Source organism: Melanotaenia boesemani, chromosome 16 (assembly GCF_017639745.1).
Source record: "Melanotaenia boesemani isolate fMelBoe1 chromosome 16, fMelBoe1.pri, whole genome shotgun sequence".
NCBI lineage: Eukaryota > Metazoa > Chordata > Actinopteri > Atheriniformes > Melanotaeniidae > Melanotaenia > Melanotaenia boesemani.
In genome coordinates this window covers 9,700,585-9,723,952 of record NC_055697.1, presented here as the reverse complement: position 1 = coordinate 9,723,952, position 23,368 = coordinate 9,700,585, and the positions used below count along the sequence as shown (strand labels likewise).

At 38.0% G+C, this 23,368-nt stretch overlaps 3 protein-coding genes across 3 annotated transcripts; 2 read left to right on the top strand and 1 right to left on the bottom strand.

Moving 5' to 3' along the window:
- Nucleotides 1–1,173: 1,173 nt before the first annotated feature.
- pkd2l1 (polycystic kidney disease 2-like 1) lies at nt 1,174–8,405 on the top strand. The gene is given in 15 exon segments (XM_042010504.1): nt 1,174–1,453; nt 1,781–1,894; nt 3,654–3,781; nt 3,880–4,133; nt 4,253–4,477; nt 4,567–4,795; nt 4,879–5,049; nt 5,147–5,328; nt 5,414–5,534; nt 5,633–5,731; nt 5,824–5,945; nt 6,026–6,143; nt 6,265–6,389; nt 6,487–6,598; nt 6,826–8,405. Coding segments are annotated over 15 exon segments (2,400 nt in total). The 3' UTR covers nt 6,946–8,405.
- Nucleotides 8,406–8,469: 64 nt separating this feature from the next.
- tial1 (TIA1 cytotoxic granule-associated RNA binding protein-like 1) lies at nt 8,470–16,488 on the bottom strand. Its single transcript, XM_042010489.1, has 12 exons — nt 16,309–16,488; nt 15,842–15,938; nt 15,550–15,648; nt 15,373–15,427; nt 15,200–15,287; nt 12,755–12,830; nt 11,940–12,048; nt 11,552–11,647; nt 11,310–11,394; nt 11,003–11,126; nt 10,602–10,744; nt 8,470–10,473 (listed from the first exon to the last, which is right to left on the bottom strand). Exons 1-12 carry the CDS (start codon nt 16,335–16,337, stop codon nt 10,350–10,352), a joined length of 1,125 nt encoding a protein of 374 aa, XP_041866423.1. The 5' UTR covers nt 16,338–16,488; the 3' UTR covers nt 8,470–10,349.
- Nucleotides 16,489–17,712: 1,224 nt separating this feature from the next.
- bag3 (BCL2 associated athanogene 3) lies at nt 17,713–23,127 on the top strand. Its single transcript, XM_042010483.1, has 4 exons — nt 17,713–18,566; nt 20,239–20,580; nt 20,710–21,054; nt 21,153–23,127. The coding sequence occupies exons 1-4, from the start codon at nt 18,369–18,371 to the stop codon at nt 21,876–21,878; spliced, it is 1,611 nt and encodes a 536-aa protein (XP_041866417.1). The 5' UTR covers nt 17,713–18,368; the 3' UTR covers nt 21,879–23,127.
- The last annotated feature ends 241 nt before the right edge of the window (nt 23,128–23,368 follow it).

Below are 23,368 nucleotides of genomic sequence, written 5' to 3'. Positions count from 1 at the left end.
CCAGATCCCAGCATGGCTTCAGCCCAGGAGCAGAAATTAAACTCCATTGTGTTCTGATGGTTGTATGTAATCGCTCTGTTCAGAGCCGATGAAGCATGAACACCCAAACTCAGTCTGCGGTATAGAGGACATCTTCAGCAATACTTTATAACGTCCAAACCAAGATCCATGTTTTTATTTGCCTGCAGTTAATCTGACAGGAAGTGTTTGGAATTAGGTGTGTTTTGATATTTTTTCCCTCTGTGTTTAATTTAATTTATTTAACTGAACATTAAAACTATTGCATAAGTTGGTATTAAGATAAATATGTAGGTAAAATACAGCAAATCACAGAAAAAAGAGGACTATTCTGTCTTTTTCTCCTATACAAATCACTGATATCAGCCCAAAACACTTAAAGATGTTTGTGTTACATAAGAGCCGTGACTAATGGACACTAATACAGATGGTCATAATGGTTCATAAACCACATTAACTGCTTGCATACCCAATAAACACTCCGACAGTTGGCATGCCAGAAAAGAATAGATGACAATGTCAAAAGTGCGTAATGGTAATGAGGCAGAGACAGTCAGTGACACTCCAATTACGCTCCTCATTAATTCAGACACAAGTGAACAGTTGGCGACAGGGAATATAATCGACCTGCAATTAATTGATTTCCTCAATAGGGTCATGTTATCGGATGAGTTGTTGATCATTAGTGACAACATAATGCTCAGCATGGAAGTAACTGAGAGAGTCGAACAAACTGGAGTGTTTTTCAACAAATTATCAAGCCATAAAACTGATTAAAAAGAAACTTATTGGAGGAAATTGTGTGTCTTGCTGCCTGTTTGAAAGAGAATTATAGGAGTAAAAGAGGATATTGCCATACAGATTGCTTATTATTTGATCAGATGCACAGTCTGTGAATGGTAAATGTGCTATAAGCAGCTTGTTGCCCAGTAATGGACAACAAGAGACAGGTATGTAAGTGATGTGTTGTTATAAACTATAGCATCACATGCAACAATGGACCAGCAACTCCTCCCTCAACAAAGCTTAGGTCATCCCCGCTTTATAAACATCTCTAAAGCAGGTACTCAAAAGCTGTTGGTTCTGCTCAGATTCACTTTCCTCTCTGATCTCAACCTCAGCAGTTCATACATAGAGACACTTACATCCAGCAGCATGAAGTTCTTGAACAACCGGGCCGAGAGCCACCTCACCGGGCAGGTGGATAGTGAGCTGGACAGCATGGGTAACGGGGCTTGGGTGAACCACGGCTACTGTGAATCTCCTCCACCCTTACCCCAGGTTGTCAGCGCTATCTACAGCCCCCAGCCTCTTTTCCAGGACTCCATGGATAGCATATACAAACTAGATGCCCCGGACCGGTTCCCAGAGGAACCATCATCCCCAGACCAAAAGGTGATGAGGAAAAGACGAGGCTGCTGTTCTTTTTTTAAAGGTAGGAACACCTCCACCATATAAGTGCATTTCTGTTATGAACATTGACTCTACAACCAGCTACAAAAGTCTGAAGCATACAACCATTACTAATCAAGGGATTATTTTGTACTATGCACTTTTGTACTTTTTTGTAAATTCATTTATATTTTTCAACATCTGTCTAAAATATCTGTGCACTTTCTTGTAAGCGTAAGAATTTAGGCTTGTACTTTCTTTTAATTCAGAGAAAATGCTTCATTCTGCATAAAAAGTGTAATAAAAATAACAAAAAAATACATCTGTTCCATAACTAAGTCATTGTGACTTCCGCTGATGTTTTCTGTAGGGTTTTGGGGCACGGCAATGACCGAAAACACCTCGAACAACAGAGAGAAGTTTATCCGAACCACTATGAGGGAGTTACTGGTCTACATAGTGTTCCTGGTGGACATTTGCCTCTGTAAGTGTTTATTTATTCTACCAGACATTTCAAGATAAGAATTTTTATTAATACATACATTTAGTTCTTAGACAAAACTATGTTAAATACCCTGGGCATGGCACACTGATTCATTCATCCAAAAATTGTAAAAAAAAAAAAATATATATATATATATATATATATATATATAGAGAGAGAGAGAGAGAGAGAGAGAGAGAGAAAGAAAGAGAGAGAGAGAGAGAGAGAGAGAGAGAACTATCTGATTATTTAGAATACACTTTAGGTGCAGCAACAGTTGTGCTTTTAGTATTGTGTTGTTAATCTCTTCTTTTAATTACACTCTGTGGTTTAGAAATGTCAAATATTTTTTATTTTTGCTGAACATTTCAGTAGTATAGGGCCTTCATTAAAGTATATTATGTTCCCTAATGTTCCAAATGTGTTTTCAGAGGGTGGCAGATATAGACTGAAGGCACCTGCACAACTGTAGAGCTGATTTCCCGTTTTGTTCATAAACGGTTTTTAACTTGTATTTCTGGATGATTTAAGAAGCTGCGTTCACTGACAAAAGTTTTCTGAAGTGTTTCTGAACTTGAGGACCCATTTTCAGCCTTCTTCCCAGCATACAGAGATTTCTTCTTCAAATTCTCGTCATCTTTACATGATGAAATCCCTAAAGAAAATTTTCAAACTAACAAGTAAAATGTTTTCCATTTTATCATAATATTTAATTATTTATTTAAATATTTTAATGATCACAAATTATATTTAGATTTTGTAAGGATATAATTGTAAATTGTGGAACTATTTGCCTACACAGTTTTTCACAGAATTTTTAACCCTTTTCTGAAATTTCAATCTAATGATATTTTGGACCTGTGGCTAATTAAACTAATTAGTTCTAAGGCTTGATTTATCTTTTATTCATTCATTTATTTATGTTTATTTATTTATCTTTGTCTTTTGTTGCCTTGTGTCCCAGCTTATTAGAAACATGAAGCTGACATAAAATTCCTGAAGAATTTTCAGTTTTTAACATTTCATTAAATGTTTTAACATTACTTTAAATTAAACTGCTATTAAATGAGCACATCTGCACTTCAGTAACCTAAATACAAGGAAGCACAGAAATGACTTCAGTGTTGTCTTCCATTACCTTTTAATTTCACACAGAGAATGAACATAATTCACCCCTTTCATCAACACTAAACATACTGAAGTTTGTTTTTTCAATTAAGTAAACTCCATATTTTTATCTAATACTACTTGACGAAAGCTGAAACAACCTTTTACAACATTTGGAGTTCTGTTAGATGAGACGAGTCTGGATTATTGATTCACCTCTGGAACTTTCCCCTTTGCTTTAATGTCTACACAGATGCTCCTCTCATCTCTGCCTACAAGCCATTGTCCAGCTGAGCATTAGGACTGAAAGGGACATGAGTGCTGCTCTTCTGGCTTTTAGCGATAAGAGCATTTGGCCACATCTTTTGTTGCTTTGTTAGGGTTAGATTTACATTGTTCGATGAGACTGTTTGCGTCAGACCAGCTCGCTGTCTCTTCAAACAAATCACAATTCCCCCTCCCTCCATTTGACTGCAACAGAAACACAAACAAAGCTGTTTGATTCAATGCGGCCTTGCGTGTCTGCCTGTGAGGTTTGTCTTATCTTGGACTTCTGAATGGAGCAACAGCTAAAGTTGCAACTGAGCAAAGCCAGATAGGAGCCATTGACCAGGTGTTAACAATGTGATGTGTGACGTTTATGTGCTTTCAGTGACATACGGCATGACCAGCTCAAGCACCTACTATTACACCAATGCCATGACGGACCTGTTTGTGAATTCAGCCAGTGCAAATGGGGTTACGTTTCAGTCCATTGGCTCCATGGCCGACTTCTGGACTGTGAGTTTTCCTAAATTTTTGTTTTTTAATGTTTTTGTTTTGTATCCACAAAAAAAAGTGCAAATCCAACTACATCCATTCTCTCTGTGTAAGAGCAGTATGCCCAGGGTCCACTACTGGATGGCCTCTACTGGACAAAATGGTACAATAACCAGCCCCTTGACAGTGGAAACAAGTCTTTCATCTACTATGAGAACATGCTGCTGGGTGTTCCCAGGATGAGGCAGATCAAGATGAAGAACAACTCCTGCAAGGTCCCCACAGACTTCAAAGAAGAGATCACAGAATGTTTTGATGTTTACAATGAGAAGAAAGAGGATGACCTTAGCTTTGGCCTCATTAATGGCACTGCGTAAGCTGCTTACTTTTAAAAAGAAAAACAAAGAAGATCCTTAGCTATTACAGGATATGCAGGAGTTGCAGCAGGAAAATCTTGTGTCCTTCTCACTTTAATCTCTTCTTCTTTTGCAGCTGGACCTACCACACAGAGAAAGCGATCCAAGGATCCTCTTACTGGGGCTTGCTGACCACCTACAGTGGAGCTGGATACTATCAAGACCTGAGTCTTGCCAAAGAGGAGAGCACTGACATCCTAACGGAGCTGATGGACAACCTTTGGCTGGACCGAGGAACCAGAGCAGTCTTCATTGACTTTTCAACCTACAACGCAAACATCAACATGTTCTGCGTGATCAGGTGAGGAGCATCACTCACAGCAGCGCCTTTGCCTTTAGGATATTGATATTCACTCGGCAAATAACCAGAATTTGACCTGCACATTTCAGGTTGGTGGTTGAATTCCCAGCAACTGGTGGTGCAATCCCTTCCTACCAGATCAGAACAGTTAAACTGATTCGCTACGTCACCCACTGGGACTACTTTGTCCTTGGCTGTGAGTTGGTCTTCTGTGTGTTCATCCTCTACTATATTGTGGAGGAGATACTTGAGCTGCGGATACATAAGTTTGCCTATTTAAAAAGCATCTGGAACATACTGGATATTGTGGTCATATTGGTAAGAAAATCTACTTAATACAAAGCTGCTGTTTTCTAAGATTTTTGTCAGTTTTAAGGAGGCAACATTATTCTTCCTTTCAGCTCGCCATTGTTGCCATCGTCTTCAATATTTTCCGAACCATCAAAGTAAGCAACTTGCTCGGTAAACTGTTGGAACAGCCAGACATCTATGCTGACTTTGAATTTCTGGCATTTTGGCAAATGCAGTATAACAACATGAATGCAGTGAACTTGTTCTTCGCCTGGATCAAGGTGAAGTACTGACATCTTTCACTCCTGACACTTGACCAGAGATCTTGTTGGACTGATGCTGAACCAAGCAATGCTCACCTTCTTCTTCCCTTTGCAGATTTTTAAGTACATCAGTTTTAATAAGACCATGTCGCAGCTGTCCAACACACTCGGTCGATGTGCCAAAGACATCTTGGGATTTGCCATCATGTTCTTCATTGTCTTCTTCGCTTATGCTCAGCTTGGATATTTACTGTTTGGAACGGAGGTTCAATCTTTCAGCACCTTCATGAAGTGCATGTAAGTGTTAGTGAAAACTGCCAATAGGAAGTGTTTCCCTGGGTCAGGTATATGCTAACCTTTGTTATTTATGTTTTTCCTGCAGCTCCACACAGTTCAGAATCATCCTTGGAGACTTTGATTATGATGCCATTGACAGCGCTAACAGAGTTCTTGGACCAATCTACTTTGTCAGCTATGTGTTCTTTGTTTTCTTTGTTCTCCTGGTAAGTCATTCAGTAACAAGAAGGCAAAAAGATATAAATACATGCATACATATATATATATATATATATATATATATATATACACTTTCCCCCCTCAGAATATGTTTCTGGCTATCATAAATGACACATATTCAGAGGTTAAGGAGGAACTCTCGTCCCAAAAAGATGAACTCCAACTTACTGACATCATCAAACAGGTAAAGGCCAATCAAATTCATGCAAAAGTAGATGCGTTCATGGATATTTCACAAGACTTAGAAATAAAATGTTTTTACTTCTTGCTGCACAGAGCTACATGAAGACATTCACGAGGTTGAAACTTAAAAGAGAGAAAATATCAGATGTTCAGAGGGCTCTGCAATCTGGATCTGGAGAAATTGAATTCAAGGACTTCAAAGAAACTCTTAAGGAGTAAGAAATGTGATTACAAGAGGAAGTGCATTTGACATGTAACTTAAATAATAACCTGCACTGCTCTGATGGTTTTGCAGGATGGGACACGCTGACCATGAAATATCTGCAGCCTTCTCAGAGTTTGACCGTGATGGGAACAAAATTCTTGACAAAGATGAACAAGAGAGGATGAAGATGGAGCTGGAGGAAAAGAGGGTCAGTCCTCCAACTCAAAAAGATGAATGGAATAATGTCTTGTAAATCTCATAATCTTCTTTAGAATTGTTCTTAAGAGAGCTCGAGCTGTTTTTGACTGCATCATTTCTGCTTCTATCAGGATGCTCTTAATGCTGAACTCAACAATCTTGGTAAGAATTATGGGAAAGAATTACCAGAGAGGCCTCCTGTCACTTCAGATGAGCACTCCAGTCAAAACTATGTGGATCAGGAAGAGTTTCTAAGGTAGGCAAAATATTTATATTACACCTAACAAATGTAGAAAATGTTATTTAATCTTAATGGAGTATACTAAGACTTGACTTTACTCTCTCCATGAAAGACTGTCCCAACAGGTTCTCCATATTGAAAGCTCTGTCGCAGGCATCACTGCCAGGATTGAGCTGATTATGGACAAACTAGGATTACGTGAGAAAGCTAAAGGGAAGGAAACAGCAGATCAACCCTCCGTCATCCATAATGATGTAGGTATAGCAACAGGTTTTATGTTGTGTGCATCAAATTCTCATCAATGTAGAGGCTTAATTTTAGACATATTAATGCTAAAAGTCTCTGAAAGGTGTAGTGTGTTGTTGCATAGCGAATGAGGAAAATCCTGGAGACTTTTGCACTTTTGTTAATATAAATACATAATGATTAATTTTCAATTGCCTCTTTCCAGAGTACTTAATCTGCTTCGGATGGCCGTGTCCTCGTTCATGATGACCGAGCAATGAAGGCTGAGGTGTCATCCAGAAAACCAGGGGCTGGCACCAACTCCACACTCGACTTGCATATGTAATCAGCCTTTTAGAAACAGTTGTGAATTTTCTTGAAATAAGCCGACACACTGACAACTATTCATCACACAACCTTTCATTATTAAAATCATCCGACTTGACAACAATAATGATAAACCATCAACAGGATAACACAGTAGAATTCAACGTCACACTCTTCTCATGGAAATATGTAAATGTTGTATAGATGTTTTTTGCTTACTAGGTGCCTGGCTGCACTATGGTGAATCTAACATATAGACATCTAGGCTACCGCTTTGAGATCCTAATGTAAATCTATGTACTATTAGAATTGTAATATTAAAAAGTAGAAAAGTAGAATCAAAAGCTAAATTATTAAAATTATGCAATATTATCCAAAATTACGCAATGCAAATGCCACCTAAAGTCAACTCAAGTTATTTTGCTTTATTGTTTATGAATATTTCTTTCGCAGCTGCTCAAAATCTATCAGCTTAGTTTGTAATGTTTAGTGAAGTAGTTATTTACCAAAATCACACGCTGGAATAGTGCAAACATGGCAGTGCAGGCAGGTCCTCGTTTGCAAAAATTCATTCACAGATGCCAGACGACTGAATCTAGGAAATTATTACAAAAACAGATATTAAACTTCAGTCGGTGCTGTGCAAAAGTCTTGCATAAGCAACTTTTCTGTAGTCTTATAAAGATCTTTCAAGCTTTTTCTTTGGAATTAGCTTCTTTTTCGATCATTTTCAGTCCGGTACTTGTGCCCACTTTTAGAAGAATATTTTTAATTATTATTTTTGTTTTAAAAGCCACTAAATGTTGCCAAAATGATCAGTTTCACCAACATAAAGTAGCACTTTTTCTATTAACTGAAAACATATAAGAATTAAGCAAGATAAAAGTATATCTTAGCATGGTGTGAAGTGTATCCTCATCTTAGATGGTTCTCAAGGAAGAGTGGCTTTCAAAAAGCCAAAGAAAACTGGGAGTAGTTTGCCAAATGACATAAGAACTGGACCAAAAATCAGCAGCAGCAGGTCTTATGATGAGTGATGAATCCTCCCCAGAGCCTGCACCTCAGTGTTACTGAAGTAGTGTGGGATCATCACAGTGAACGGAACAAAATGCAGCCGAGATCCAGAGAAGAGCTTTGAAATCTCATTTAAGAAGCCTGGAACAATACTTAAAAAAATTACAAAAAAACCAAAATACAAAACATGACTTAAGTGTTTTGCTTTATGCTTGCATGTTTTCCTGGTAACATGAAAGGGGTGGATCCACACTTTTGCTCAGTATTGCAACTGTGATCAATGTTCTTCCTTTCTAGTAACAATGCAAAACAAAACGGATAAAAATGTTTGAGGACTGATGTTTAGCATACTTGCTGTCTAGAGGTTTGAACATTAGGGCAAAAGCTCAAAAACTAATTTAAAAAGATGTTAAGGCCTTTAGAGTGTCTGGTAGGTGTCGTTTAAATGACTTTTGCAGTGAATGTATGCTTTGCTGTCAGAACTTCTGCACAATTAATTACCATCTAATAAATGTACAGAACAACGAGGTAGAAATGTTTCTTTATTTGAAGTGACTTGCTGAAATTTTTCCAGTAAATGGAAAATTGATTTCATCATTTATTATTAAACATCACTTCTGTTGTTCAACTTATTGACATAAAAGCAAATTGCCATTACATTCAATATTTTAAGCAACATGTTATTAGCGAGCAGTTCAAGCCGATACAACATCTGCTTCCTGCTACACCCTGAAAAATGGCACACAAACGTAAAAATGGGGAAATGCAGCTGAAAAGAATTTCAATTAAAAATGGAGCTTCTTTAAATTCAAACGTTTGAAGCGATCAACAAATCAATTAAGGCTTATTCATAAATTATATTGCTGAAATTCAATGATGGAATTTAATTTCATATCATTCTACCTACAATATGTACATTATCTAAGTTTCAGAGGGTCATGATCAAGGTTTATATTTACACTCTCAACAACCAAGACCCTGTTTTATTTCTTAAACACTCCCCACTCAAATTTAACAAACCAAAAGATAATCTAAATGAACCAAAAGCAGAGAGAGCTTCCAAAGTGTGTAACACACTGTACAGAATGGCACATACACAAATCAAACCAAGATGGAGGGATTTCATTAGCAAATCCGTTGTCACAAATTGTCAGTGAGGAATCTTTTTCAATTCTTCCTGGATACAAAGATTTCTTGAAATACAAAAAACATATTTAAGGGGCAAAAATATGTCTCCCATCTCAACAAATCAATGACAAACTTATATTAATTATTTCATATAAATTAGGGGCTATTTGGTTCAAAATTAAGTTAAGGATTTTAAGTAAAATACCCTCATGTCACTGGAAAGAAATGTATTTATACAAGCTGAGTTTAGCAAGAGGCTTGGAGAAGGAAAACATTTAAAATCGTGGCTCCCTTTCTTGAGTTACCTTTACCCTGGATCAGGGGCTGAGGTTCTTTTCTAGGCTACGGTAAGGTGTAAATGAAAATTGATCAAAATCTATAATCAGACATGTGTATCACTGCGATACAAAACATGAAAATCCAGATTCTTTTTTTTTTTTGCTCTTAGAGAGGTGTTGGTAAAATTTATTTGTACACAAACTATCCAGGAGATTCCACATCCCAGGCAAGTCTCCTTTAAAGCCACATTTGTTTATACAAATAGTTTCATCATGTATACAGGAAAGGTAAAATTTTCACCAGGGCCTCTATTCACAAAGCTTTTTTTTTTCTCCATTATACGATCACAATTCAACTGAGTTGTTTCATGAACTGAAGGTTCGGACCAGCATTTATCAGGTCATCCTTCTAGTTCAGTGAAATTTGTATGAATTCATGGTGACTATTACCAGCTTGATTTGTACAATAATCTGTGAACTTTAAAAACTGACCTTTGTTACAAAAATGAACCTGCATGAAAACTCCAGTTGAGGTTTGTCCTGTTATAGAAAATGCCAGAAAAATCCACCTGCATGACTAATAAATATTATCGTAAATATGTTATTTGTGCATTTTTCCCTCTAGTTAAGAATCTGAGATGTTCATAACTCTTTTGAAGAACTGTTAGAGTTTATTATTTAATAGTTTGACATTGTTGTCACATTAACTTGTGATGAGACAGAAAGAATCCAATGTTTGGTGGTGCTGTTCAGATGGATATCCTCCTGTCAGATGCTAGGTAGGTTTAAAAGGCCAAACTTTCCCATAATGACAGATCAAATAAAAGTAAAAATTCTGAGACAAATTGACCGTCGTTTATAACACAACTGTTGAAGTAGTTGTGTAGGAGCAACTAGCTATAAAAGCTTTGTGAATATGGCCCCTGCACTCGTGTTACCACAGCCGCTGTCCAGCTGAAAGAATGCTGTGTTCCCTCCACGTTAAGCTTATGTCGGGGCAATCTCACTGCGTCTGATAGCCTGCCATGCTGAAATTACCCATGTTGGACATGACTGTACCAGGGGGGGCTGCTGTCTGAGCTGATGGAGATCCAAAGTTGCCCATCCAGGCTGTTGACTGAGACTGCCTGCAAAGATCCCACAAAAACCAAGTTAATGTGTCACATATCAGTCGTGCAAGAAATGCAGCTTTTCCCCCGACAGGCCATGAATTACTAAGCATTTCAAAGAATACATGCTACAGAGAAAAACTCACTCTACTCCAAATCCTTGCTGGTTCCAAGTCTGGCCGTACATGCTGTAGGAAGGAACTTGCCACCCGTTTGTCACATACTGCCCATACTGCTGCTGTGGATTTCCATAGACCTGGTTCCACTGACCCCACTGACTGTACTCAAACTAATTACAGGAGAGAAAAAAGAAAAAGACAAAGGGAAAATTAAGAATTAATGTCTGAGCTTTCCATGAGATTTTGCTTCAATCAGAAGCAAAAGATATATATATTATGAATTATATTGTGTAAAATTTAAGCACATTTTCATCTCTAGTGATTGGTGAGACTAAAGCTGACATTTCTGCCAATTCATTACGCTTCATTTTGCTGTATTAAATCTAGATTTTTAATCACTTTTGCAGCATAGGTGGCACTCTCTTTACCTGCTGTGGATTTTTTGTCATATCGGGAGACTCTTTGCCCCAGTAGCACTTCACCATGTGTCCCTCAATGGTGGTGCCATTTACTGATACAATGGCGTGTGCAGCACTGTCATGCGAGGAAAACCTTAAAAGAGCAGGCCACAAATCAGAATTTCACTCAGACTACTCTGAAAACCTTTGATGTAAAGACAAATCTTACAGTGCATATGCCTGACAGGAAGTGAGATATTAGCTGCTCTATAAAAGTCTTTTGATGTGCATGTGTTGACATCTAGAGGCCAAATAATGCAACAGACTCTGACAGTACCTGATGAAAGAATATCCCTTTTCTGGGAAAACCCTGACTTCCATTATTTGACCAAAAGGTGAGAAGGTCTGTCGCATAAGATGTTCTGAAATAATTAAACAGAAGAAGAAGAAGAAGAAGAAAAGAGTTAATCTGGTTAGTTTTAGCTCTTCCTGAGAAATGTGTACAATAAGCAGTAAAATTGTTTCTCTTAAAGTGAGACGACAGGGTGAAATAAAGCATCTTGAGAGCACAACACTTGCCTGATAGTCCTGACTGGATCCCACCGCAGTACACAGTACAGTTCTGTGGACTGGACTGAGTCACAACATCATCAAACCTCAGCTGCTTTGAACCATCTGAGGCAAAACAACATGGAACACATAAGTAAACAGATTTATACATTTTTATGTTCTGGTATAAAATCCATGACAAAAACTGTGATCTATGATCCATCTGATAACAATTCTCTTCAGTACAATGTTTTCCCATCTACAAAAATTAGTCTTATAGTGTCTGTCAGGTCATGCATGTTTCTGAAGTTATAACACATTTGTTCAAAACCCTACTTTTGTTGAAAAGATAATAACATTCAGACCACACTCGTGCTAGTCAGTACATTTTCAGACCAAGTTGTTTGTCAATACTCACTGTCCTGAGCACTTTTAGGAGCTGGAGGTTTACGTGTTGCCCAGTTAGTCCTGATTTGGCGCCCTCCAAGCCACTGTCCCGCCATGTGCACAATGGCATTTTCTGCATCCTATAAATCCAAAATCAATCACAGTCACCCTTCTGAATTTTATCAATTTGCTTATCAATCATTTGCAGAAAAATATGCACCACTGTTTATAATGCAATATTTATATGGTATTACAACATGTTACTCTAGATCAGTGGTTCCAAAACCTTTTGAGCCACGACCCCCACATACGTTGGTGCCAGTGATGGTTCATCCTGCGGCCTTTCCCTAAATATAAGGCTTGTAAACTATCAGATTCTTCATAAATGATGATAAAGTGTTTTGTGGATTTGGTTCTATAACAAAGCACCCACATGCCCAAAATCAGCTTCTCTCGCCGCCAGATTTAGATTTTTAATATGGCATGAGTACTAACTTTGTTGTTTATGCATTACTGCGCTAAAAAAATTACCTTGTTAATTTCACAGAATAATCTATTTGCATCAATGCATTTTTTTTTACCAGCCCAAATAAAAATCCTAAATTAGTTTGAAGAATGCATGCTTTTTACTTTTGTTTATTTTTACTTTTTCACAATGATCTGGCGACCCCCTGAAATTATCTTCGTGGGTGTCGGGACCACCAGTTTGGGAAAGGCTGCTCTAGATGAGGTTGATATGACAACACTCATAGCTATTCATGTTTTTTTTATTATTAAAATCATATATGGAGAATAATAAAGAAATACACATAACCTTCAGTCTGTGTTCTTGCACTGGAGGCTTACCAGTTTGTTGTAGAAGGACACAAATCCATACCCCTTTGATTTGCCGGTCGTCATGTCCTTCACAACACGAGCATCTCTGGAAGGAAACATGAAAACAAGTTCAGCGCACTTTGATAACTAAAGACTTCAAACTAAAAAGGAACCACGCAAAACACACTGAACTGTGAATCCTCATCTCTGTCCTACATTAAGGTAGATTAGCTATTGTGGCCTTGTACTGAGCACTGACTCAATATACAACTTGAAAGCAACACTTGAAAATAAAAAAAAAAAAAAAAAAAAAACAACTACAAATACATGCAGCCTAGAGTATTATTTAAATGATTTAATGTGTATTAATGGATCGTTACCACTAGAGCACCATCTTTTGCTCAATACTCACAACTGTAAGGCTAATGATTAAAATTTAAAAAAAAAGGAACGGATAAGGATTACCATGCATTCTTAAAATCTGCTGTGGGTGCTCTTCCTACAAATAGAAATATATAGGAAATATCAGAAGAGAAAAAAAAGGAATTAAATGGCATACATGGCCTGTTAAAAGATTTCTTTATTTTTCCTGGTCAATTCTTTACCACCAATATGGAGTATGGAGTTTGGGGAGCTGTAAATTTTGAGAAATTGACATTTTCAGAAAGTTTGCTATAGGATCAATACACTACAAACAACACTATGCAAATTAAAATGAGACAATTTAAAAACACAGATGTAGAGGAATACACTAAATATTGGAATTTGTTAATCTAATCTATATAATGTTAATACAAATAAAGACAATAGAAAAATTGAATAAATAGAGGGAAAAAAACTACATCTGAGTCTCCAGAGTGCACAGTTCCTTGCTGTTAGCCTTCAAGCTCCTGTCCAATCCTATGAGCATTTCTGTAAAATAACCAAAGTGCTATTACTCCACTGAGACGCACAACTGAGGTAGTTCAGGTTCATACACAAAGCTTACATTTTGCAGACAAACTGTACAGTTTACTTACCACACCCTACATGTGCATACAAAACGCAAGAACATGCTAAAAGCTGATGTCTCAGTTATAAAACACAAACCAAAAGTAGGTTCGCTGGAATTGTTTTGGGAGTTTTTATTTAAATAAATTGGGGACAAAAAAAAAGAAAAGCTTCTCCAATTTGGTTATGTGTTTTAAAAAAAATAAGACAGATAAGGTCAAACACAGTCTATATACAACAATACCTTAAATCATTTTGGTCTATCACAGTCTATGCTTACATGCACACATGCAGGGTGTTTTTTTTTTTGTTTTTTTTTGGGGGGGGGGGGGGGGGGGGGGGGCTCTTAAATCTTGCCCTTCTGATCAGAGCAACCTATACAGAAACTGAAAAAAATGTGGTTCAGCAGTATTGATTTAAACACTTTTTATATTATACAAGTTGAAACTCATGAGTTAGTACTCCTCAGCTCCATTTCAGTTCAAATCTCTTAATGTTATACTTTTTTGCTGGGTTCTGGGTGTTTTCATTTATGAAAAACCACTGTGAAAGATGAGAGATTTGGATGTCATTGCTCTGAGTTTACTGCTTCCTCGTCACAATCATAGCTCTCTCCCATTCTGAAGCTAACTAAATCCAAATTTTCCATGTTACCCATTTCTAAACAGTTTCATGTTTTTATTTGTTAGCCTCTGTGAAACAATTTAAAGGGCAACATTTTTTCTGATTTCACTGTTTCTTGGCACATTGGAGCTCTGCTTCTTCATTCTTTCTGCAGCTCTCTTGACTACTGCAGCTTGCAGTATGAACTATTTTCACCCAACTGACACGGAGTTCAAATATTGAGTTTATGAACAGTGATAACTATTCCTGTGGTGCAGCTTACAATGAACAGATTTTATCAGCTGTTGTGTATTTTAGATCAGATATAATTAAAACAAAAAAGGTATTAATAAACAGGAAATACTTGACTAATCACAAATAATTGATTGATTTACGCTCCACCCAGAAGGTTCAAGGTAATTTCAAAAGCACTATCTCCCTACTATGGCTTTTTTTGTAACTCAAATTTCTACTTAGAATTCTGTTTAGCTGCTGGGTTCTCTGCATCAAAACAGAAAGGACCAAAGAAACCCTAAATGTTTCTGTAAAAAGATCCCTGTAATCAAAATGCAGCTATTAATACCTTTCAGTAAATGTAAATGACAAACTAGACATGGTAAACTATCATTCCATTCAAAATGTGTAAACTTAACATTTTACATTTACAGCTAAGTCTGTAACATTATGGTATGCATGTAAACATAGTCAATGACAGCTGATAGACAAACAGTATCATGAAGTACCTAAACATTTCCAAGTAAAAAAAAAAAAAAACCCATAACAAAAACACACTAACAATTAATGGTTTAAACTTTGCATTACACATAAAAGTCTAATCTAATCTAATCTAATCTAAAAGAAGACTTATAAGTGAAAACTTACGAGATTTTCCCAAAAGGTGCAAAGGCAGCCCTGACATCTTCAGTGGATATCTCAGGATTCAAATCACCCACAAAAACATGGAAGTGATCTAAAATTACACAAAAAACAAGACAAAACTAATTATTTTAACTTTGGTTTCAGGTAATTAAATAAAGTAACAAGTAAACACTTACTGGATGTGTCTTTCTTCTGGCTACTTGGTGTGGTGGCCCAATTAACTTTAACCTCCTGCAAAACCATATCAATTTAAATTATCTTCACAACAATCGAGAATCAAAAGGGAAGTCAGACTAAAACTAAACAGTCAAACATTGTTTATCATTTTTGAGCAGTCATATTGACCTCCTTACCTTTCCTAATATCTTCCTCCCATTCATAGCTGCAAGGGCTGCAGCAGCATCTCTGTGTTCAAAAAACTCCACAAAGCAATATGGGTCATTGCTTGTATGCTGCGAAAAACAAAATGTATGACACAGTTTCAAAGGAATAATTCCACGTTTTCCAAGTGCAACTCATATTGCTGGGGTTACATTTCCATCAGTGTCGGGCCCTAAATGCATTCACTGATTGGCCCTCCTAAATTTTTGGGTTTCATATGGATGGAAATGAAGCTACATAAAATCAAAAATCATGGATGCTTACCTCTGTAATCATTTTGCAGCTTTTGCAAGGTCCTATCTGGGTGAAGAGTTGTAAAATTAAAATCTCTGTTACATCCCTGGAGAGGTTTCCCACATACCTGGAGAAGAAAGCATGTGTCCAAATTGTTCATACGTTTACACCAGGTATTAACAAACGGTGAAAGTTAGCGACTGACATTTCCCTCCCCGGATTATTATTGTGACGCGATTTACATAAACTCCTCAGGCCTAATGGTAACAAGAGGCTAGAGTTGGCTAGTGTAATGACCGTTGTTATTTTTATTAACTTTTTTTTTTTTTTTAATAAATCTAAGAATTATCAAGTTGAAGACAGTCAAGCATTAAAGGTATATGTCTGCGTTTTCTTCATCTGGGTTATAACATTAGGTAGCTAAGTTAGCCACCCGTTCCAAACGTTAGCAAACTAACGGATCATAACCCAAATGCTGGAAACGTAAATTTACTTACAGGGTTCTGGGGTGGGTTTCGTCGTCCATTGCCAATGCTGACTGTCACCTAGTCAGAAAACGTTAGCAACTTAATAGTTAGCTGACGTTAACTGACGATGTACGCTGTTTAACAACAACTAGCTAACTAGCTTACAAGCTAGCTAACCGGGCAACTGCTCTTACGTCACTCTGTGGGTCGGGAGTGCGCATGTGCGTCAGGAACCCCGAGAGGTCAAGGTGACAAAAAAAACAAAAAAAACTACCAAATCTGCTGCATTTTTTCCCCTTTTTTTACTTTCTTTGGTTATTAGTTAATGAGGGCGGGACACAGCCAAAACATAAAACACGTTTGATAAATATTTACCAAGTTCGGGGCTTTCAAAGTGTAATTCGAGGGTACGCTTGTTTTATTTACCGGTGCTAAACGGCTCAGGGCGGTGCTCGATCCAAGAGGACATTTCTGGAAGCAGTTGTCAACATTGAGAAGCTTTAAGTGTTGACATGTTTTGAAGATCATGTTCATGTTTGTTTGTCTGGTGCTGTCTCATAGCTAATTTATTTAAACATTTCAAACGCTGGTAAAGTCCACCGTCTATGAATTCATGTTTCAATTAAAGGAATAATTTGCTGTATTAAAAGTTAAGTCTTTTCTCCATAAACCTAATTTCCACACGTTTATCAACCAATGTCATGTATTAATTCATAAATAAATAATAACAAAACTTATGAGCAATTACCAGCCAAAAGATTGGACACACTTGCCCATTAAATCCAATGAGGAAATGTGTCCAAATTCTGACTGGTATGTATTTTATTATTATTATTATTATTATTATTATTATTATTGTTGTTGTTGTTGTTGTTGTTATTATTACTACTATTATTCAAAGTCTTGGGGGTTAAAATGGTCCACAAATCAAAACTTAGAAATTCTGGATTCATTCCAGTTTGCAATTTTTACAAATAACATGACTGTACACACTCACAGAGATCATGCCAGAATGAATTCAAGGCAGGATCTTGGGCTTTCTTGAACTTGAAAAGTCATATGCAAAAACCTTTGAAACATATTATTAAATATTTTGTAAACATCTTTACTAAATGAAAGATCTGATTACAATTTCTTCATTACTGATGATTTCAGTGGCTAAATGCATCAAATATAGTTGCAGATGCAAGTGAATAATACATGACTGAAATGACTATTTTAGCAGTAGGAAAAATGAGTGTGAATATAGCATACATTGGGACTCATATACGTATGTTTTGTTGAATTTCAATATTTCATATAGTGTTTCTGCATAATAAATGTCTAAAAATTCTATTCTTTAAGCAAAATATTTAAGAAGGTGCAGGATTGCAATGCTGCACCATTTAAAAACACTGAATTCACACTATATTTTGATACAATAAAAGGTCCACAAAAATTCATAAGGAAGCAATATTTTACTTAAATGTCCAAAGTTTTACAAGGACCTTGCTTCTGTCAGTCCAGCCACAAGAGTGATTGAGTAATGTTTCCTAAGTGTATGAAGCAGAATTGGAGTAAACTGACTGACAAAAATTTGTCAACAGAGGTGTCACTGTGCCTACACTATCACACCATCAGTTACATAATTGTGTACCAAATCATAGCAGACTGAGTTCCCTTGGACAGGATTTGTCACGTGGGAGTATATTTGGAGGTATTTATCAAAAAAAAAAAAAAAAAAAGAAAAAAGCTTAGGGATTCCCCTAATTGGCAGAAAATTTGAGGTCCGGGGACACACAAGGGTCACTGGATAGACTTCAGGGGGTTCCCTGGTAAACAATAGGTTAAAGATTTTCGTGCCTGTTGAAGAGAATATGGTTTTCTCCATATTTCTAGAAAGGTCTAAATAGCGGCTCTCTGGGAGATCAAATTAAAGAAATTCCGAGCTGATGTGTCTGTTGAGGGGTCTGCGACATGATGAGCTGCCGTACCGCCGTAGCCAGCACTGTCCGCCGCCCCCAACATTAACCCCGCTATTTCGAGAAACTTCCAGCCCACTTTCCCACGTCACTTGAAGGAATCTTTAAAGCGTCCGTCGTCTGTATAAAATGTCTCAGTACTCGTCAGCCAGCAACATGAACGCAGTGAAGACACATTCACCTATTTTGACAATGGCAAGTAATGACAGCGAACCTCTCCCACTCGGGTGGGAAGTAAAGATTGACCCTCACACTGGATGGCCCTTCTTCGTGGATCACAACAACCGCACCACAACCTGGAATGACCCGAGACACGACCACAAAAAGGTAAGAGAGCGGTGGGATAAAGTTGGTTTGCCAGTGTTAACAGCTAACGGCTGTATAACTGTTCCACGGCTATTTTTATATTTAACTGCGTCGGTTGCAGCGCGTTCTTTGGTTCGGCAAGCCGTTCACGTAGTAAAAAAACATTGTGCTATATCATTGTTACATATTAATCTCGCTGACTATAGGCCTTGTTTGGCACCGTCACCTCCCCCTCACGGACAGCTCATGAGCTTATTATAACGGTTGATCAAGCCAGTAATATTCCCATGTCATGATCTAACACTATTATTACTGGATGACTCACCCTGCAGTTGGTTAAGGCTATCTATGTTGAGCTTCCAGTGTTTTGAACAGCGTTTCTTTCATGGTGGGAAACACCAGCGACGTCCAGCTCGTAATAAACTTTTTCCCTTACAAGGATTTGAGGCTTTCTTCGGCCTGTGGAGTATGTGGTGTCTTACAGTCGCTGGCTACCCTGCTTATCATATTCGGCTGTATTACAGACGTGGAAAACATAAAGGTCTGCAGTGAAAAACCCGTGGGCTGAAGCGAGCTTCACAGCCTGCCAGCTGGTAATCTTTCGTCTGAGGCACAGACACTGTTTTCCAAAGTTAGTGTCCAAAGGAATCTGCTAGAAAGACACAGCTGTTGGGGGATAAAATTGGTGCATTGGTGCTGGCAGCGTGAGGTGTCCCGTACAGGCAGAGGGCAAAGGGTCGTTCACAGCTATTTCATAACTTTTGTACTGGAAGAGAAAAAAAGTCACTGGTTTATATAGAAGTTCATCTAGATTTGTTTTAGTTGCTGGAAGTTGCACTGTGCTCACTTTACAGTTTTATTATTGGGCATTGAATCAGACCTGTTGCTTACACCTCTATGTTTTTCTACTCACTTGGGGTGAAAATGTTTTCATACATAACTAATAGAAATCCATATATTTATTTCTGTATATTAAATATATAGAAGTTTTATCCAAGGAAAATATTTTTTTTTATTTTTTTTAAAGACCAAAGAAGAATAGATGTGGTCATAGAAAGTATCACAAGAGCTATTCAGTTTTCCTGCAACAGTTATTTAAAGTTTATGCAAAAATATCTAAAACAAACACTCTGTCTTCCTGCTAAAATTGTTGTATGGCCAGATTAAAACATGTTTTTCTGAGTGACATAATGATTGGTAGCCAATAACATGCTAGTATAGAGGGTGTGTCAACTATTGTGTGGAAAATTATCTGGGTGATGTCACTCAAATTGTTGAGCAAAATATCCACTGCCGACACAGCAGATGTCTGACTGGAAATGCACTTATGTTGATGAGAGTCATGTAAATCAGAAGTTGTTTACTTTTAAACAGAGCTGTGATACTTTTGCCACCCCTCTGCAGAAATGTACCATTTTAACCTATAACCTTTGTAATTATCACAGGACTGAAAATACCTTTCTTTTAAATACGTAAAAGCTTTGAATAACAGTTAGTTGCATGTAATAAGTCTATAATTTTTTGCACATAACATCTTTAGCCATGTTTAAAGGTTTGTTTGCAGTGTGAACAACAAAAGATTTCCCCACTTTGTGTTGTTGAGCAGTGAAATTGCTGGAATACAAGTTAAGGAAACAACATTAGAGCTCCATAATTTGTTACTTGATTTTGTTACCCACTGGTTGTGTTTCAGAATCGAGAAGTATCTGCAAATGGACCCAACATACCACCAGAACCAAGTCCTCAGGAGAAACAGAAGACCTTTGTGAGGGAGATGAAGCACCCCATTCTTCGCCCAGGTTATGTTCCTATCCCAGTGTTTCATGAGGGTGCAGAGCTAAGGCAGCAGCAACAGCAGCATCCGTGCTACTCTTACATCCAGCCAACAACAGCACAGAATGTCCGGACAGATGGACAGACATCGTCCCAGCCGTCAGGGCTCCACGGCAGGCCTAGATCACCTTTACATGGACCCTCAGACAGCTGCTCCCCCGAGTCTGTAAAGGCCAGCTCACCAGTTACGCAAACAGCAGAGGTAAGGCTTGAGTTATTGTCTGTCACTAAATACTGCATTAATATGTATCGGTATTCATATAGGAACAAAAAACAAAAAAAAATAAAAACTGAATTCTCGCTTATTAAGTTTGATCTTTTGATTTTCTAGGTTTACACCATCCCCCATCACCAGCCTTCCCGGCCAAGCAGCACTGGTCTCCAGGCGGGGTATATCCCTATCCCAGTGATCCATGAGGGTGGAGGGGGCCAAATTCAGCCTCAGTTAAATCCTTCAGTGTACTCCCAGCGTGTCCCCTACTCAGAGCATCAACAGCCCTTCCATCGTCTTCAAACAGACGAATGGCCCGGCTACTCTGCTGCCATGCAGCCTCCCAGAGAAAGGGCTTCTCCAACAATGTTTCCCCAACATCGTGATACTGCTTCCATTCACCTCCCACATCACATAAGAAGCCAGTCACCTACTGTAACACAGGTGCTGGGAGACAGACCACAGGTAATTTCATGAGGTTTTTAAAATGTTAAATATCCCTGTCAGTGTAATCTAGATTGTGACGGATGAAAATAACTTTTTTCTTTTTTATAACTTCTAAGATTCAGCAACATGTCCTCACAAGAGACCTGCCACACAGAATGGAGCAGGAACAACAAAGCATGCAGCACAAACAAGAGAACACACCAGTTCCTCAGACACTACACACAGAAGCTGACGTCCAAAACCTTCAACAGCCGCATCTTTTCCAGCAGCCTAATCAGTACCAGCAGGTACCGCCTCAGACACTGCCTCAGCAGCCTGAACAGCAGTCACCTCAGCAGCCCCAGAAGCCAGAACAACTGCAACATCATGTTGCAGATATCACAGTTCAAATACCTCCAAAACCAGAGGCCCAGGACGTGACAACCGCCCCCCCTGATGTCCCAGCTGCAAAGGCTGAGGCTGATCAGGCTGCTCAGTGCCCAGTCCACCCAGGCTTGAGTAAGGTACAGCAGATAGTTGAACGGGTTGCTAAACTGGAGCAGGAGGTGAAATGCTTCAGTGGGAAGAAAAATGATAAGAAGTACTTGTTACTGGAGGAGCTGTTAACCAAAGAGCTCTTAGCTCTGGACTCTGTTGACCCAGAAGGCCGCGCAGATGTGCGGCAGGCGAGACGGGATGGAGTCCGAAGGGTTCAGACCATACTGGAAGAACTAGAGCAACTGGAGGAGCAACCGACCAGGCCTGCGAGCGAAACTGCAATGGAGGGAGACAGCTTGACACAGAAAGGAGAGCCCAGCATGATTACCAAGGAGAACATTGAGATGGCGAAAGAGATCTCATAATGACCCCACACTTCATATTAAAGAGGAGATAAGAGTTTCCTGCTGTATATTTGATAGTGAACAAATCTGCTCTGGTTAACTCTCCAACACCTCTAAGTACAGCATTTGTGGAAGTTGCATGCATTGATTAACAGTGTTGGTATGTCCATTCAGCACAAAATTGATGGTATCTCACTCCAATCATGTCGTCCAAGGCATTATTGTTGCCTTTTATTTTTGCCAGTGTCTTTATAATAATGACTGCAGTCATGAGTAAGATGTTGACAACAATTGCAAAGCAGGTTGAAGTCAGAATAAGAGGCCTTTATTCATAAATGGAAGAGAAATACAAGTATTTTCTTAAGAAATGTTACATTTAGTTGCCTTTTGTCTGATTAAATTTCATATGAAGCATTTCTTAATCTAATCAGCACATCAGTTTGTGCATTTGTGCAAACTTTGGGGCTTTAAAGAGGAACTCATTGCAGAAAACAAGTTATCAGAAAAGCATTTCCCCGTTTATGACCACCTGGTCACGTTGAAGCTGCTTTGTCACACAACACAGTAGACATGAATTTTAGATGCTGCTTTTTGGTGCATTATGATTTTGCTGTCTTTGCACTTTGCCATCAGTGAAAGGTGTCACGCTGCAAATCAGCAGCACTTCAGAAGTTTATCATTTAAAACCGTTTTGATTGATGTGTTTGAGTGGTTGTATGTGAATTGTTTACTTGTTATTTCAAATCATGATTTCAGTATTTATATAAAGTATTTTGGTACAATTATGAATGTGTAATGACAAATGGGGGTGAGATGTGTATCTTTACAGACAATCAGCACTTGCTGCTAGCAGGAGTCGCATTTTAGGACGGTCAGAATGTCCTTGTATAACTACCAAAGCCACAATCTGTAATAATGTTAACACAGTAATGGCTTCAATGCCTTAAAAAGTGCCAACTGTGTGAAAATTCCCAATTTATGGACACTTTCATATGTCAGTCAAAAAGGTTCAGATTGACTTTTATAATTATCCATGCTATTTTAACTCTTATATAAAAACCCACAATGTTTGTTTAGTAATATGTCACTAACAAGATTGTAAGCCATCAGCAAGGTAGTCCGAGCCTTACACCCTTTTCACAAATTATGGATCGTGGCTTCCAGCTGATCATGTTTAATTAGCAACTCACTGATTCATTGCTGAATGAAAGTCACAGTGGTATTATTGAAAATAAAATATATTAAATAAATTTGTTCCCAAAGATTCTGAAAAAAAAAGAAAAAAAAGTGAGTTTTATTTTAATTTCATACTTGAGCATGTTTGTCCTTCCACTGAAAATACATCCCTGATCAAGTCATCAGATGTCATAGTTATGTTTATGTTTAACAGTTTTAACAGCTATGCCTCTGAGGTCAGCTGCTCCCTGTTTCCCTCTGGGCCTCCTGAGTCATGAGTGAGAACATTTTTGGCTCCTTTTTTCTAGGTAGGTGGGGACAATAAGATTGTGTTG